This window comes from Macaca mulatta, chromosome 7 (genome assembly GCF_049350105.2).
Source record: "Macaca mulatta isolate MMU2019108-1 chromosome 7, T2T-MMU8v2.0, whole genome shotgun sequence".
Taxonomy (NCBI): domain Eukaryota; kingdom Metazoa; phylum Chordata; class Mammalia; order Primates; family Cercopithecidae; genus Macaca; species Macaca mulatta.
This window is the reverse complement of record NC_133412.1, coordinates 43903324-43920757: the sequence shown is the minus strand read 5'-3', so window position 1 is coordinate 43920757 and position 17434 is coordinate 43903324. Positions and strand designations below refer to the sequence as shown.

The following is a 17434-nucleotide window of genomic DNA, read 5'->3' as shown; positions in this document are numbered from 1 at the left end:
CAAGAGCCCAGTCAGAACTTTCCATCCAGAGGAAGCCAGGGCAGGGCCTTTCCTGCTAGAGGACCTGCTCAGGAACAAGGAAGGGCTGAGAGTGCCCAAAGCTGAAGCAGAAAGCCACTCTGGCTCTCATGGCTGCCTGGTCTTCTGGTCTTCAGGCCACAGCTGCTTCCTACATGGTCCATGTAGACGCTCCGGCATCACCTGAGCCTCTCCACCGCTACTGACTGTTCCAGCTACCCTCTGGGTCTATGTACACCCAGGGCCAAAAGGTCCTATGGCAAGCTCCAAGGCCTAACCCTCCCCCACCAAGCCCCAAGCCTAACCAGGTCTTCCCCATCCCGGCCACCCTCATTCAGTAACTCAACACATACCAACGAACGGGTGCCAGACACTGTGCTTGGCCCTTGAAATATTTTCTCCTCCCAGTCTCAGGCTCCCCACGGTAACTCGAGATACTTTCTGATTTAGAGACTTGTGCAGGAACATCTCACTATTTCCAGAGAGTCAAATCCATGGGGGGAAAAAACTGACCTGCAGTCACTGGAAATAGGCCAAGAGAATGGGAAACCAACCCCAGTCATTTCCAGTGTCATCTTCTTCTGAAGGAGGAGGAAGGCTTGAAGGAAGTGGAGGACATGGCAAGGGCACAAGAGATGTGATCAACATCTGTTAAGTTCAAAGTGAATAAAGAATTCCAGAATAAGGACGCCACCTAGTATCTCAAAAAAGGTGAATGTAAAGGAAGAAGCCTCCTAGTATCTCAAGAGGTCAATGTAACAAAAATAAAAAGATTGGCGGCTGGGCGCGGTGGCTCAAGCCTGTAATCCCAGCACTTTGGGAGGCCGAGATGGACGGATCACGAGGTCAGGAGATTGAGACCATCCTGACCTCGTGAAACCCCGTCTCTACTAAAAAATACAAAAACCGGAGAGGTGGCGGGTGCCCGTAGTCCCAGCTACACGGGAGGCTGAGGCAGGAGAATGGCGTAAACCCGGGAGGTGGAGCTTGCAGTGAGCTGAGATCTGGCCACTGCACTCCAGCCTAGGCGACAGAGCAAGACTCCATCTCAAAAAAAAAAAAGAAAGAAAGAAAAATAAAAAGATTGGCTTAGCACAGTGGCTCACGCCTGTAATCCCAGCACTTTGGGAGGCCGAGGTGGGCAGATCATGAGGTCAGGAGTTCAAGACCAGCCTGGCCAACATGGTGAAATCCCGTCTCCACTAACGATAAAAAAAAAAAAATTAGGGCCAGGCACAGTGGCTCAATCCTGTAATCCCAGCACTTTGGAAGGCCGAGGAGGGCAGATCATGAGGTCAGAAGATCGAGACCATCCTGGCTAACATGGTTAAACCCCGTCTCTACTAAAAATACAAAAATTAGCCGGGAGTGGTGGTGGGCACCTGTAGTCCCAGCTACTCAGGAGGCTGAGGCAGGAAAATGGTGTGAACCCAGGAGGCAGAGCTTGCAGTGAGTGGAGATCACGCCACTGCACTCCAGCCTGGGCGACAGAGCGAGACTCCGTCTCAAAAAAAAAAAAATTAGTGGGGCGTGGTGGTGCACACCTGTAATCCCAGCTACTCTGGAGGCTGAGGCAGGAGAATCTCTTGAATCTGGGAGGCGGAAATTGCAGTGAGCCGACATCGTGCCACTGCACTCCAGCCTGGGCGACAGGACCGAGACTCAGTCCCAAAAAAATAAGGGGGGAGGGACCCTTCATCACCCTGAAAAATAAAAATAAATAAAATTAAAAAAAAAAAAAAAAAAAAGAACACAAGAAACCCAAGGGATAAGAAACAGCTCCCTGAGGGGAAGCCAGGACCCAAGTAGAAAATAATCAGCAGCCCAGGCCAAGGACTAGAACCAAGCCAGAAATGTTCATATGCTTCCCACAGAGAATGCTTTGCTCTCATTGAGGACATTGAGGAAAGAGGGAACAAGCACTTTCTCTAACCTTTAGATGTGCAGAAGATGTTTTTAGGATTTAGGTTCCATATGGCACCCACAAATGTCGGCAGATGCCTGTAACAGTGGATGCAGCACTTCGTGATCATTACAACGAAGAGAGGTTCAAAATAATGGAGACACAAGTAGAGAATCCTCCCAGGAGAGTTATTCTAAAGTTCACTAAGGCTGCATACCAGGACCCCTATTCTAGAGGTCAGGACAGGTCTAAAGTATCAGGAAGAAAATGGGGTAGGACCTGAGAGACACAATACTGGACTGAAAGCATGAGAGCCACTAAGTGTGCAGACTCACGTCAGCCCTCATCTCTAGGCCATCAGCCCAGGGAGAATAAAGCAAAGATCAACACTTGAAGAATTCCCTAAGTTGCACAATGTGTTGGAAGACTTACATCTGAAGAAAAGGAGGGACTCCAAGCACATAGTGGTAAAATGACTGGCAGCTAACACGCATATAATTAATTAGCCTATGAATGCCCTCTCTCTCCACTGCCCTCTCCTTCCACTAATGTGCATCATGCAGAAACCCAGAGAAACTCTAGAGGCTGCCCTTACAGTAGATTATATCATCTTCATAATCCCAGAGCCTTGCACCTAGCATACAGCATTGTACACAAGAAATGGATTTAAACTGTTATTTACCAGATTTTACTTACATCACATCTTAGGGTCATCTGAATAAAAAAAAAAAAAAAACTACGAGAGGTGCTCTAGGTACACCCACCAGGAATACTGCCACTTCTTTGAAGAGAGGCAAGGACCTAGAAAGGAGGTCTGACATCTTGTGAATATCCCAAGCTCTACGGTCAGACTTCCCAGATGCCTCAGATAGTGATGTGGATCCCAGGAGCAGCAGGGAGGCAGCTGGTCACCTCCCAGACCAAAGATTAGGTCAGAGCCATCAAACTCTTAAGGCCATTGCTCCAGAGGCTGAGAGGGTGTCACATACCATGTGCTCCATGCAGATACTGATCTCGCCATCACTGTAGAATGCACCATAGAAGCCCACGATGTATGGAGAGTTGCACTCATGCAGCACCTGCAGTTCCCTTATGATCTGGTTCCGGATTGCGGGTTTGATCTCCAGATGAATTAGCTGGAGAAAGGCAGAAGAAAGAGAGGTTTTATGAAAGAAAGAGGGAGAAGGGACGAAAGATGTAGTCTTGTTAAATGTTTAAGCTCTTAAAGGTAGAGACAGGAGAAACAGGTTAAGTTGTAACAAGTTTCTGCTCAACCAAGAACTGAGTGTCACTGTACTAAGGCAGGCATTGGCACTGGGGGCTGTCCCAGCTGTACGTCGGCTCCTGGGAGCCTAGACAGGAACAAAGTTAAGGGAAGGCTCACTCTGAGAGAGGCTTTGGAGCTCAGATAAGAAGAGAAATTGGCCAGGCGCAGTGGCTCAAGCCTGTAATCCCAGCACTTTGGGAGGCCGAGGCGGGTGGATCACGAGGTCAGGAGATTGAGACCATCCTGGCTAACACGGTGAAACCCTGTCTACTAAAAAATACAAAAAACTAGCCGGGCGAGGTGGCGGGCGCCTGTAATCCCAGCTACTTGGGAGGCTGAGGCAGGAGAATGGCATAAACCCGGGAGGCGGAGCTTGCAGTGAGCTGAGATCCGGCCACTGCACTCCAGCCTGGGCGACAGAGTGAGACTCCGTCTCAAAAAAAAAAAAGAAGAGAAATTGACCTTGAGGATTTGGTTCACACTCAAGAGTTGTGAAAGTAGAAGGGTATGAGGGACTCAGGTATGCTAACCTAGGCTGCCCAAGAGATTCTTCCTTGAGCTCAGGAGACTGATGTGGTTGAGACTGAGCCAAAGTCTAAGGTGCTACCTTATGTCACCCTAACATTTTCCCTTGTTCCAGCTGGGGAGACAAGTGACAGTCACATTAAACAGCTACGCAGTAAGGCTGAACTTCTAAAAAATCCCACAGACAGCGAGTGTCAGAGAACATGGACGCAGTGGTTACCAGTGTGGGCTGGGGCACCTGGTATAAGCTAGACAAGAGGTGGACCTAGAAGATGGGTATTGTTTGAAAAGACAGAAGGAAGAGCACACACAAAAAAATTATGGGCACGGGAGTGAACACAATGTGCAAAAAAACATTGAAGAGCCCAACCTCTCTGGAGCAAAAGGGGCTATATTCCAAAAGAGGACCAAGGGTAGACAGGAAAGGGAAGTCCAGCTCTACAAGTACATCCTATGATGGCGAGTTCAGATGCTGTAATGCAGGAAGATAAAGGGGATTCACTGGCAGGGCTGGAGCACAAGTGGGAAACAACTTGAAATCCTTGTTTTGTGCATCACGGGGGCTAGGCGAATGAAAGCAGCTTCTCCAGCACCTGATAAGCAATAAACAGGTACCTTGGCATTCCTTCCACAGCACACAGAAGGTTAAAGAAGAGTCATTATTTTCCAGATGGGATGGGGATTAACACACTAACACAGTCATTAGTGTGTTTATCCATAATCTGATAAATAACATGCATTCAAAATTCAAACAGCATGGCCGGGCACGGTGGCTCACGCCTGTAATCCCAGCACTTTGTGGCGCTGAAGCGAGCGGATCACCTGAGGTCAGGAGTTCAACACCAGCCTGACCAACATGGAGAAACCCTGTCTACTAAAAACACAAAAAATTAGCCAGGCATGGTGGCGCATGCCTGTAATCCCAGCTACTCAGGAGGCTGAGGCAGGAGAATCGTTTGAACCCAGGAGGTGGAGGTTGCACACCAGCCTGGGCAACAAGAGCGAAACTCTAAAAAAAAAATTAAAAAATTCAAACAGCACAAAAAGGTATTGAGTAAAGTCAGTCTTCCTTCTACCCTGGTCCCCAGGCTTCCAGGTACCCTGAGAGATAATTCAATTACCTGTTAATCAAGGCAAACTCACCTTTCTGGCCATGACCAGGCCAGAAGGCTTGTGGGAGACCTTGAACACCACACCGCCATTGCCGGCCCCCAGCTCACTGATCTTCTCAAAGTCGTCATCCTTCAGTTCTCCCACCTTCTGCTTCTGGGTGAGAAAGGCCTCAAGGCGCTTTCGCTGCTGCTCATCAAGCTCTAGCTCCTCCAGCTTCTTCTGCAAGGCCTCCAAGTTGGTCCTGTTCCAAAGCAGGGAGCACAAGTCAATACTGTCACCAGAGAAGTCAACCCAAAGAAGTACTCCTATCATGGAAAGCTCCAGCTCTGGGGCCAGACAGAGAATCAAAGAGTGAGGCTAGAGAATAGGCCCCCTCCCACTGTGGCTCTGCCCACTTCACTCCAGCCACCCCAGATGACTATCACCAACATGCTTTACCTCTCAGGGCTTCAATTTCCTTATTTATAAAATGAAAAAATTAGGTCTTTCTCACTATGTTGTAAGTCAATGAGAGGAACCAAAGAACCTACTAAAATTCAGAATGAGCCACCTTAATTCGCTTTAAAACTCCAGTTTAAAAAGCCCCACTACTGTTGGTTTTACTGTTTTTACCATACACAAAATAAAATTCCCTAAATTCACTAAAATGAAATCAAACCAACTTTAAACTGAATCACAACAGTAGAAATCCTCATTTTCAATGTAATCAGGTCCAGGTTATATTGGACCAGATTAATCAAAAAAATCACAGCAAAAAATCATAAAAAGTATATATCTAAAGTTATTATTTTTGCATAATGTATATAAATATGCATTCATTCGCTCATTCTTTAACATAGGGCAAGACTCTGAATAAGGGTCCAAAGAGGACCCACTGGTTAAGAGGTCCACATCATCCTCTTACATGGACCAGAATATAATACATTGTTGACAATTTCCTATTCCTGATTCATTAAAGCTGGTTAACGTTAAAATTTTAGAGTTTTATGATTTCCCACAATCTTAATGTTCATCTAGTTTGACAGTAATGTGTTTTAGTGACTTGGACTTATGAGTCTTTCCACAGCTTTTAACTAGTGTTGATGGGGGGGTGGGGAGTCACTTCATTTGAAGTTATATTTCGTCAGTTTATCTGATACCTAAATATATTACTTAACTACAATACCAGCTACAGCTGAACAAATGGGTTTGGGAACAAGCTGGCTCTTGGTAAGCACATAATTCAGCCAGTGGGTGCTGAAGCGGGTGGGTATGGCAGAGAGCAGCCTCCTGCAGTGCATGCTGTGGGCATTGCTCAGAGTGTTTCATCCAGGGAACTGAAAAGTGTTCATCACTCCTGTGAGCTGGTTAACAGGAAGGTGGTAAGAGAGTTTCCACTGTGTTTCACTGGATTTCATTGGGTTTCAAATTGAAGTCCTGGGAGGTGAAGCGTGTCAGTGACAATCGTGTGGGGTGGCTGGAGTGACAGAGCTGACAAGACAGGCCTTCGTTATACATCATCATGTTGGTGTTCCTGTCAACACACACACCCCAGTTCTGAGCTTAAAAGATAGAGCAAGCATAATCTGCTCTTCCTTCACACCCTCTATCCCAAACCTCTAGAAGACAGGGAAACGAAGACTCACCTCTCCACATATGAGGAGATCTGACACTGCCTTACAAATAACATCATGCATGGGACCAAAGAAGATGCAAGGCCAAGGCTGCTGATTTTCCTCACTGATTTTCCCCCTACCCCACCCGCTGCACACATCAAAGAAAGGCCATGCAAGCACACAGTAGGAAGGCGGCTGTCTGCAGGCCAGGAAGAAGGCTCTTGCCAGAACCCAACCATGCTGGCACCCTGCCCTTAGACTTTCAGCCTCCAGAACAGTGGGGAAACAAACTATTGTTGTTTAAGCTACCTGGTCTATGGTATTTTATAACAGCAGTCCAAGCAAACTGAGACAGCTACTCAATATTTTCATCCAAGGTTCAGCTATGTCTTGCAGTGTCCCCAGTCCCTAGGGTGTGGGAACCCAGAACATGTGTGGCTGGGGGTGCACAGTGCACACTCTCTGGTTTCCTTTCTCCCAGGTCTCCCCACAAAGGAGCTTACTGAGGACCACATTTAGAAACACATGTCAAATGTGGATGGACCCCACGGCTAAAACCTGAATGAGGTTACAGCTGCCTGACGGGCTCAGCAGGCCAGCTAGAGATGCAGATTCCAAAAGCTGTCAAAACACACACACACAAAGTGCATGATGGGGGAAGGGAAGGACGGCTGCATGGAAGAAAAACTGCTTTCCTCACAACACTGTAACTCTCCTCAGTGCTTTACATTCATTAAGTCATTTAACCCACAACCCCGATTGGAACAGATGAGCAAACTCAAGCACAGACAGGTGAACTAAGATGTCAAAGGTCAAATAGCTGCCAAGTGGCACAGCCAGGTTTCAAATTCAGGCAGAGAGAACAAATGTCTCACCTTAACATGATGCTATATTATCTTCAAAAAGCTCAATACTTTCCAGGGAGGCACCTGACAACCATGGGTAACATCCCAGTGTGAGGCATTTAACACACCAGGACTCAATCACACATAAGGATGGTGTGCCCTACACAAAGAGGCCTTTGCACCAGAGACAATCCTGTCTCCTTTGCACATCAATCTGATGATGGATCTACTGGAGCAGATTGGAGCAGATTAACACTGCCTTGCAGCTAATACTTGCCACAGAAATTCAACCAATTTGCAAAGGAAAAGGGATTGCTGACTCTGTTCACTTTCCTGGCTCTCTGAAATAAGTAATTCTTACACCTTCTGGAGGAAAACCTAAGTCTGGGCTTTGTGCTACCTTTCTCCCTCCTCTACCTCCTATATCTTGCCACTTAACAACCCACCCCACCAGCTAAGGAACTGGCTTCTGACCTGTACTTTCAGAAGGTGGCCAGGGAGAGAAATGACAAAGACTGTAGGCTGGGGTGGCAAAGACTTTCCTAATGGCAGGTGTGTACGGGTGAGGACTGGAGATGGAATAGTGTTGACAAAATAACAAATCACTAGTATTCAAGAGTCCTGGATTCTTATCCCAAATTGTTCATCAACTAGCTGTGTGACCATGGACAAATCACTTAACCATGCCACATTTCAGATTTCTCTTCTATACATCATGGAATACTATGCAGCCATAAAAAGGAACAAGATTATGTCCTTTGCAGGAACATGGATGGAGCTGGAGGTCATTATTCTTAGCAAACTAACGCAAAAACAGAAAACCAAATACTGCATATTCTCACTTGTAAGTGGGAACTGAATGATGAGAACACATGGACACACGGAAGGGAACAACACACACTGGGGCCTGTCGGTTGGAGGAGAGAGAGAGCATCAGGAAGAATAGCTAATAGATGCTGGGCTTAATACCTAGGTGATGGGATGATCTATGCAGAAAACTACCATGGCACAGGTCTACCTATGTTCACAAATCTGCACATTCTGCACATGTGCCCCTGAACTTAAAAATAAAACCAACAAAAAAATAAGGATTTCTCTTCTGTAAAATAGGAGTAACAATTCCATGCTTATTTCATTCATTGGGGTGGGTCAAAATAGAAACTAATGGAAGAAGCATGAAATTTTTGACACATTTATACATTAACATAGAGGGGAAGGGAGGGGAAGTGGAGAAAGGGGAGGAGAGGCCAAGGCAGCAACGGCAGGATCCAGAAACTACGTGCCTTTCCTTTAATTATTCTTAAAATACTCAGGGGTTTTTTTGTTGTTGTTGTTTTGTTTTTTTTAAGAGAATGAAAAATGAAACATTTTATCTGAAGGTGAAATAAAGATTCAGTACTCATTAAAAAGATATCAATCAATAATGTAACAGTATTCAGTATTTCTTCCTCTTGCAGAGGGAGATATTCAACAAGGCTAATTTCTGCCTTTCCAAGGTGAAATGTTTTAAGCAAAGGATATAAGAGCGAGGGCCCTCACCCAACAACTGTATCACCAATCTCTAAAACTCAGAGGGCATGAACCTGTCTCTGTCTCCCTTCACAATCTTTAGTTTTAACTGAAATCAGCAAAACTGGCACTGGGGATTTAAAAACAAAACAAAACAAAACTGGAGCTCCAGCACAATAAATCTGACACACACAGCCCTCTCTCCAGGGACCAGCTGTGATCGGCTCCACCCTCCATCACAATCACCATGGCAGAGATAAAACCACACACTGTAACGTGAATTCTGCATCATGGCTAACGGTAAATACAAGTTCATCAAGATAAAAGAAGATTATAGGTTTGAATGGGAATGCAGAGAAAAACAAAGGTTGTCATTTGCTTTCTGAAAACACCAGGGAGGCGCAATGAAATGGGTGGGAAAGGATAATCCTATGGGCAAGAACATGTCCTTCCTCTCATCTCACCCATCTGCTAAGTCTAATTACACTGTTGCAACTGGAACCTTTCATTTGTGGCTCAGTGGTTTAAATCAAGCAACAGCATAAAATGTATCCCAGGGAGGGACCTTGAAGACCACCTTATCCAACCCTCATTTTACAGATGAGAAAACTGAGGCCCTAAGGGACAAGTTCAAATAGTTCACTGGTGGCAGGTCTCCTAACTCCTAGGAGAGAGCTCCTTTCAAGGCCCCACACTGCCCTTTTCAACCCTGACGGTCACTGAATTTAGAGGCTGGCCTAAGGAATGATGGAAGGAGGTAGGGGGGTGATGTCCAGAAAAAGAAATGGGATCTCCAAACTGCCACACACCAAACAGAAATAGGCCACAATCGCATGCCTCCCAACCTGAGCCTTGCTCTAGCCTCAATGGCAGGCCTGGCCTCTGCCAGGAGGGTACATTAAAGGAAGGAAAGAAGATAACAACCAATCACTGTAGGAAGGAGAGGAAGGGTCCCCGTGCAGTTGGGTGTTCTTACCAGAGAGCCCAGGGAGTTGTAAAGTTCTCCTTCCCCTGTGGCATCTGGCAAGCAGGAATGCTACTAGGGCAGGAAACAAGTCAAGTAGCAGGGAAAGAGGGAAGGAGAGGCAGAAGAGACAGACCCAAGATAATAGAGACCAGCACCTAGAGATAAAGGCTGCATACAATCCCTTGATCCATGCCTTCTAACCCTACTTACCCATCTGTGAGATCTTGGGTAAGTTACCTTCCTTTCTGGTCCTCAGTTCCATACACATAAGAAAAGTATACAGGAAGGAGGAGAGGAGGTTAGGGAAAAGTTGTCTATCTCTGAGGTCCAAGTCTGTCAATGTGAAGGTAATCTGAGGAGGTACAGAATAAGAATGGGGGCTTGTTCAAGTTGAGGGGCTGAGGAGCTTCAATGGACAGGGCCAATGTGAGAACAAAGAGAACTGGCACCATAGGTCTCTGTAAGGTCAAACCATGGATGGCTGAGGATTGAGGGTTAGGCGTCTAGGGAGTAGTAAGACAGGAAAGGAAAATGGACCTGAAAGAGGAAGGCAGAGGGTGCCAAAAGCACAGCTTACCAACTTCCAGATTCCACGCCAGGCTAGCCCATCTGTGTTGGGCAGTGCAGATGCACTGGCAAGGGATAGCCCCAGACAACATCTTGGGGAAGGCGTTCTATATCCTCCCATACCTCAATCCTGCAGGTTACTCTAGGAGAGGCTCTTCAACTACCTAGGAAATCAAATTCTAGGATTGTGTATATGTGCTCTGTGAAAGAAACCAGGCACAAAAAGAGTATGTACTATGTGATCTGGTTTGGCTCTATGTCCCCACCCAAATCTCATTTCAAATTGTAATCCCCATGTGTTGAGAGAGGGAGGTGATTGAGTCATGGGGGCAGTTTCCCCCACATTGTTGTCATGATAGTGAGTGAATTCTCACGAGAGCTGATGGTTTTATAAGTGTCTGGCATTTCCCCTACTGGCACTTCTCTCTCTTGCCACCATGTGAAGAAGGTCCTTGCTTCCCCTTTGCCTTATGTCATGACTGTACATTTACTGAGGCCTCCCCAGTCATACAGAACTGTGATTCAATTAAACCTCTTTCCTTTATAAGTCACCAAGACTTGGGCAGTTCTTTATAAACCAGTGTGAAAACAGACTAATACACTATGTCATTCCATCTATAGAAAATTCAAAGCCAGGCATGCTGGCTCACACCTGTAATCCTAGCACTTTGGGAGGCTGAGGCAGGAGGATCACTTAAGCGCAGTCGTTTGAGACCAGCCTGGCCAACATGGTGAAACCCCACCTCTACCAAAAATATAAAAATTAGCCAGGCGTGGTGGCATGTGCTTGTAATCACAGCTACTCGGGAGGCTGAGGTAAGAGAACTGCCAGAGCCTGGGAGGTGGAGGTCACAGTAAGCCAAGATCATGTCACTTGCACTCCAGCCTGGGCAACAGTGAGACGCTGTCTCAAAAAAAAAGAAAAGAAAAGAAAAAAAAAAGAAAAAAGAAAATTCAAAAAAGGGCAACAGTAATCTTTGCAATTATAAATTAGGAAAGTGATTACCCTTCGGGGGAAGTAACTAAGAGGGGGTGTGCAATGGTTAATTTTATGTGTCAACTTGGCTGGGCCATGGTGTTTCTGTGAAAATGTTTTTGGTTTTTGTGGGAGTTTTTTGGATGAGATTAACATTTAAACTGGTAAACTTGGATTAAAGTGAATTACCCTCCATAACATGAAGGGGCCTCAGCCAATCAGTTGAAAACCTTAAGAGAACAAAGACTGACCTGCCCAAAAGAAGGAATTCTGCTGGTAGCCTGTCTCTGGACTTGAACTGCATGCAACCCTACCCTGGGTCTCCAGCTTGCTGGCTTGCCCCTGCAGATTTTAGGCTTACCAGACCTCTACAATCACATAAGCCAATTCCCTAAAATAAACATCGATAACCCTCTCTCTCTCTCTCTCTCTCACACACACACACACACACACACACACACACACAACTGCTGCTGGTTCTGTTTCTCTGGTGAACCCTAATACAGGGAAGCAGGGGAATTCCTGGGTGCTAGTAATGCCCTGTTCTTGATCTGAAGGCTGGTTATGTGGTATGTTTGGTTTCTGAGAATTCATCAACTATGCATTTATGATACATAAAAATGTACCTTGACCTGAACCTGGGAGTCAGGCTATCTGGGTATGAATCCCTATTTGGCCACTGAATAGCCATGTCAAGTTGGAGAGGTTTCTTTTTTTTTTTTTTTTTTTTTTTTTTGAGACAGAGTCTTGCCTTGTTGCCCAGGCTGGAGTGCAATGGCGCAATCTCGGTTCACTGCAGCCTTCACTTCCCGGGTTCAAACGATTCTCCTGCCTCAGCCTCCCAAGTAGCTGGGTTTATGGGCACCTGCCACCATGCCTGGTTAACTTTTGTATTTTTAGTAGAGACAGGATTTCACCATGTTGGCCAGGCTGGTTTCAAACTCCTGACTTTGTGATGTGCCAGCCTCAGCCTCCCAAAGTGCTGGGATTACAGGGGTAAGCCACCACGCCTGGCCAGAGAGGTTTCTTAAAAGCCTTAAGCTTCAGGTTTTTCATCAGTTAAATGGGGCTAACAGTAAACACATCATGGGGTTGTCAGGAGACTAAAGGAGCTCACCCACACTCATCTAGCTCACAGTAGGTGCTCAATGAATACTATCAAATGTTATTTTTTTATTTTTTTATTTTTATTTTTTGGAGATGGAGTCTTGCTCTGTCACCCAGGCTGGAGTGCAGTGGCATTATCTCGGCTCACTGCAAGCTCCGCCTCCCGGGTTCACGCCATTCTCCTGCCTCAGCCTCCTGAGTAGCTGGGACCACAGATGCCTGCCACCACACCCGGCTAATTTTTTGTATTTTTAGTAAAGATGGGGTTTCACTGCGTTGGCCAGGATGGCCTCGATCTTCTGATCTCATGATCCGCCCGCCTCGGCCTCCCAAAGTGCTGGGATTACAGGCGTGAGCCACCGCGCCTGGCCCAAATGTTATTCTTTTTAACCAATTAGATTACAACAGCAAAACAATATTAAATATGCATTTAACATTTAGATGATTTCAACTTTTAAGAAAAATTTCACTTTCATTTAATTTCTACAACCACTTTTTACTTATTATCACATTTTGACTTAAATTGCCCTTAGCTGTATATACTCCTTTTGTTACTTCACTGAGGGCCTTCTAGTGCTGGAACTTATGCATTCTCAAAGACCTGGGAAGACAAAACAAACAATTTATTCTCAAAGGAAAAACAAGATGAGATAATCATCAATAGGGTTTATATGCAGGCAAGAAGTAACGACCAGGGCTTCAAACCATATAACATGGGAAGCTAACCACTATGCTTGCAAAAAAGCACAGCCCTGGTATTTAGCTGTAGAGTTCTATCCTTGTAACACTACAGAAGGATATGTTAGGATTACAGAATTTTAGCACTGGACAAAACTTTAAAGACCACCTACTTTAACTGCCCTATTTCAACTGTAAGAAAAACTACAGAGAAGTGACTTGCACAAGTTCACAGAGTAAGTGCCTATTAGAGTTGAACCCAGGTCTTCTGACTCCTAATGGCTTCACACCTATTTCGCAGGCACAGAGTAGCCACAAGCATGTTTTTCCTCTTTCTAATAGTTTCACCACAATGTGAAAGACCAGCTCTGCCCGGAGCGTGCCAATGTCCTTTCCCACACTTCTTAGATGCCTTCCTCTTCCTGAACCCCAGAAGAGAAGGGCACCTGAGCAGGAAATCTCAGGTGACTTAGTTTGCCAGTGCCTACTCTACTGAAGAACTGGGTTTTCATTCTTGAGAAGAAACTCATGGAAGGGTGTATTTCCTATCACAGGTACACATGCTAATTTTTTTTGTTGAATTTTCTTGGTGCGACTTATGCCAAGTAATTATAAAGATTTTTTTTTGTCTTCTTGATGAATATCTCATGAAGGCTATGAAGTCAGAAAAGGAAAGTCCTGGGTGTGAAATCTTTTTCTACCTCATTTATTTTTTATTTTTTGTAGCCACAGTGTCTATTTTCCTATTTTAAGATCACTGGGCTGCTCTGCCTATGGAGTAGCCACTCTTTTATCCCTTTGCTTTAATAAACTTGCTTTCACTTAAAACAAACAAACAACCAAAAACAAACAAACAAACAAACAAACACTGAAGTATTCCCAGGCCCTGTCTAAAACCTAAGAGTTGATGTATTGGCAGGAAGAGCTGAACATTCAAGATGGTTTTGTGGTGCCTTTTTTTCTAATCTCCTTTTGTACATGTAATACTGAGCAAACAAAACACTGCTCTCGGTTTAACAAGAAAGGAGGAAGAAAGACCCTAACTTCTGAGAGAAAAGTCTTTCCCCTCTATGTGGAAGGCCCTGACTGAAATGTGGATCCAAGACTGGTAGCCAAAGTGTTGTCTCTTAGTTGTTGCACTTACTTTGGGATTCCCCTCTTTTCTTCCCCCCGGCAAGGTGTGCCTTTCCTTCTGGAATGGTAAGTGAACACAATAATAGTACCTGTTTACACTGTGAAGTGGGATATTGTCTCACAAAACACACCAGTGACTGTCTCACTGTCGAACTAATGCCTTGTGAATGTATGATCTATGGAAATACCCTTGTAGTTGTACCTGCTGATGCTATCTGTCTGTTGGAAAATAAATTCTGAACGTCCCCGGCCCTGTCTCCCGCCATACCCCACTAAAAAAAAAGACCAGCTCTGTCCTGGCCCAGCAGCAGCTGATTTCCTGCATATGTCACTGGCCCTGGAAGTGGGTCTGGAAACTTCTTTCGGGAACAATGACTATGAGACTTTTCTCACCTACACATCTGTCAGCAAGCAAAGAAGAGTAGGCGGCCAAGATGTGATATGCACAAGCAGCTAGCATCAAGGAAAAGGTTAAAAAAAAAAAAAAATCTGCTAAATTGAGTGAAGCACATTAGGAACCATGCAAAAGAATGACTGTATTGAAGCACAGCTTCCCCTAGTTGATGAAGAATCTAAGCCTAAAGCTGGGCTCAACACTAACAAAAAGCAAAAGTCTACTACTGCTGAAGGAGGTACAGAAAACTTTCTCCTGCCCAAGACCTGCCGCAGATACTCAAAGTCTGGCTGCCATACAGAGGAAGGGAAAGAATGCTGGGAAAACCCCAAACCCAAGATCTATACTCACAGGGTCTGCTAAAGATGGAGACTGGAGGCTGGGCACAGTGGCTCACGCCTGTAATCCCAGCACTTTGGGAGGCCAAGGTGGGCACATCACCTAAGGTTGGGAGTTTGAGAACAGACTGAGCAACATGGAGAAACCTCGTCTCCACTGAAAATACAAAATTAGCCAGGCTTGGTGGCACATTCTGTAATCCCAGCTACTTGGGAGGCTGAGGAGAGAGAATGGCTTGAACCCAGGAGGCAGAGGTTGTAGTGAGCCGAGATTGCACCACTGTACTCCAGCCTCAGCAAGAAGAGCAAAATTCCGTCTCAAAAAAAAAAAAAAAAAAAAAGATTGAGACTGGATCAAGACAATGAGAACCTCCCTACCTTGACTTCAAGCTAGGAACCACTGAAAAACAATTGCAGCTTATCCCTGGGAGAGAGACAAGAGTGTAGAGAAAAAGTCCCTTTGTGGCAAAGGATTAAGGGACAGTTCAGAGCTGAAGAAGCAGTAGGAAGACTGAGAAAAAAATAAACCTATACAACTCAGGCTCCCCGCTAAGTGCAAGATAAAAACCCATTACTGGAGAAATTTGAAGCATGTGGTGCATTTAAGTTAACAATATCAAAAAGAAAGCCCAAACCCAGCTCAACTCTGGCTAACAGCCTAACACAAACTAACAGTATGAAACAAAAGCATGCCCATGTCTGAGGATAAAGACAATTTACCTAATTCTCTGTTCCACTACATAATATCCAATATTCAATCAAAAATTACAAGACACAAGCTGGACATGGTGGCTCATGCTTGTAATCCCAGCACTTTGGCAGGCCGAGGCAGGCAGATCACTTGAGGTAAGGAGTTCGAGATCAGCCTGGCCAACATGGTGAAATCCCACCTCTACTGAAAGTATAAAAATATAAAAACATGGTCGGGCGCGGTGGCTCAAGCCTGTAATCCCAGCACTTTGGGAGGCCGAGGCGGGTGGATCACGAGGTCAGGAGATCGAGACTATCCTGGCTAACATGGTGAAACCCCGTCTCTACTAAAAATACAAAAAACTAGCCGGGCGTGGTGGCGGGCGCCTGTAGTCTCAGCTACTTGGGAGGCTGAGGCGGGAGAATGGCGTGAACACGGGAGGCGGAGCTTGCAGTGAGCCGAGATCACGCCACTGCACTCCAGCCTGGGAGACACAGCGAGACTCCGTCTCAAAAAAAAAAAAATATATAAAAACATGCCTGTAATCTCAGCTACTTAGGAGGCTGAGACAGGAGAGTCACTTGAACCCAGGACGCAGAGGTTGCAGTGAGCCAAGATAGTACCATCCAGCCTGGGCAACAAAAGAAACACTCCGTCTCAAAAAAAAAAAAAAAAAAAATGTACAAGATATGGCTGGGTGAGGTGGCTCACATCTGTAATCTCAGCACTTTGGGAGGCCAAGGCAGGCAGATGACCTGAGGTCAGGAGTTCCAGACCAGGCTGGTTAACATGGTGAAACCTCATCTCTACTAAAAATACAAAATTAGCCAAGCATGGTGGTGCATGCCTGCAATCCCAGCTACTCGGGAGGCTGAGGCAGAAGAAACACTTGAACCTGGGAGGCGGAGGTTGCAGTGAGCTGAGATTGCGCCATTGCAACCCAGCCTGGGCAACGAGAGCAAAACTCCATCTCAAAAAAAAAAATTAGCCTGGCATGGTGGCAGGCACCTGTAATCCCAGCTACTCGGGAGGCTAAGGCAGAAGAATTGGTTGATACCGGGAAGGAGGTTGCAGTGAGCCGAGATTGAGCCACTGTACTCTAGCCTAGGTGAAAACAGCGAGACTGCTTCAAAAAAAAAAAAAAAGCCGGGCACAGTGGCTCACGCCTATAATCCCAGCACTCTGGGAGGACGAGACCAGCAGATCACGAGGTCAGGAGATCGAGACCATCCTGGCTAATATGGTGAAATCCTGTCTCTACTAAAAATACAAAAAAATTAGCTGGGCGTGGTGGTGGGCACCTGTAGTCCCAGCTACTGGGGAGGAGGCTGAGGTAGGAGAATGGCGTGAACCTGGGAGGCGAAGCTTGCAGTGAGCCTAGATCGCACCACCACACTCCAGCCTGGGTGACAGAGCAAGACTCTGTCTGAAAAAAAAGGAAAGAAAAACACAAAAACCAAGAACGGTTGGGAGGTGGGATGGGGGGAAACAACCTTATCAATAGATAAGCAATAAACCAACCAGACTCAGACCACCCAGATGTTGGAACTATCAGACAGGGGCCAAAATAACTATGATTAATATGTTAAAGGTAGACAATATGCATGAACAAATGAGGAATTTCAGCAAAGGTGAAAACTAAAAATAGAATCAAATTAAAATGCTAGAAATTTTAAAAACATGGCATCAGAGGTCAACAGGCTCATTAGCCGATTACATGGAACTGAGGGAACCATCAGTGACCCTGAAGACAGGTCAATAGAAATTTCTAAATGGAGGCTGGGCACGGTGGTTCATGCTTATAATA

The 17434-nt window shown here is 45.6% G+C and overlaps 1 protein-coding gene across 2 annotated transcripts in view; it reads right to left on the bottom strand.

The window, feature by feature from the left end:
* The window catches only part of MAP2K1 (mitogen-activated protein kinase kinase 1), a 112216-nt gene that overhangs the window by 55628 nt on the left and 39154 nt on the right, over positions 1–17434 (bottom strand). For both annotated transcript variants that reach the window (NM_001257549.1, XM_015142483.3), the window contains 2 exon segments: positions 2911–3057; positions 4857–5067. In NM_001257549.1, coding sequence (NP_001244478.1) covers positions 2911–3057; positions 4857–5067 — 358 coding nt within the window.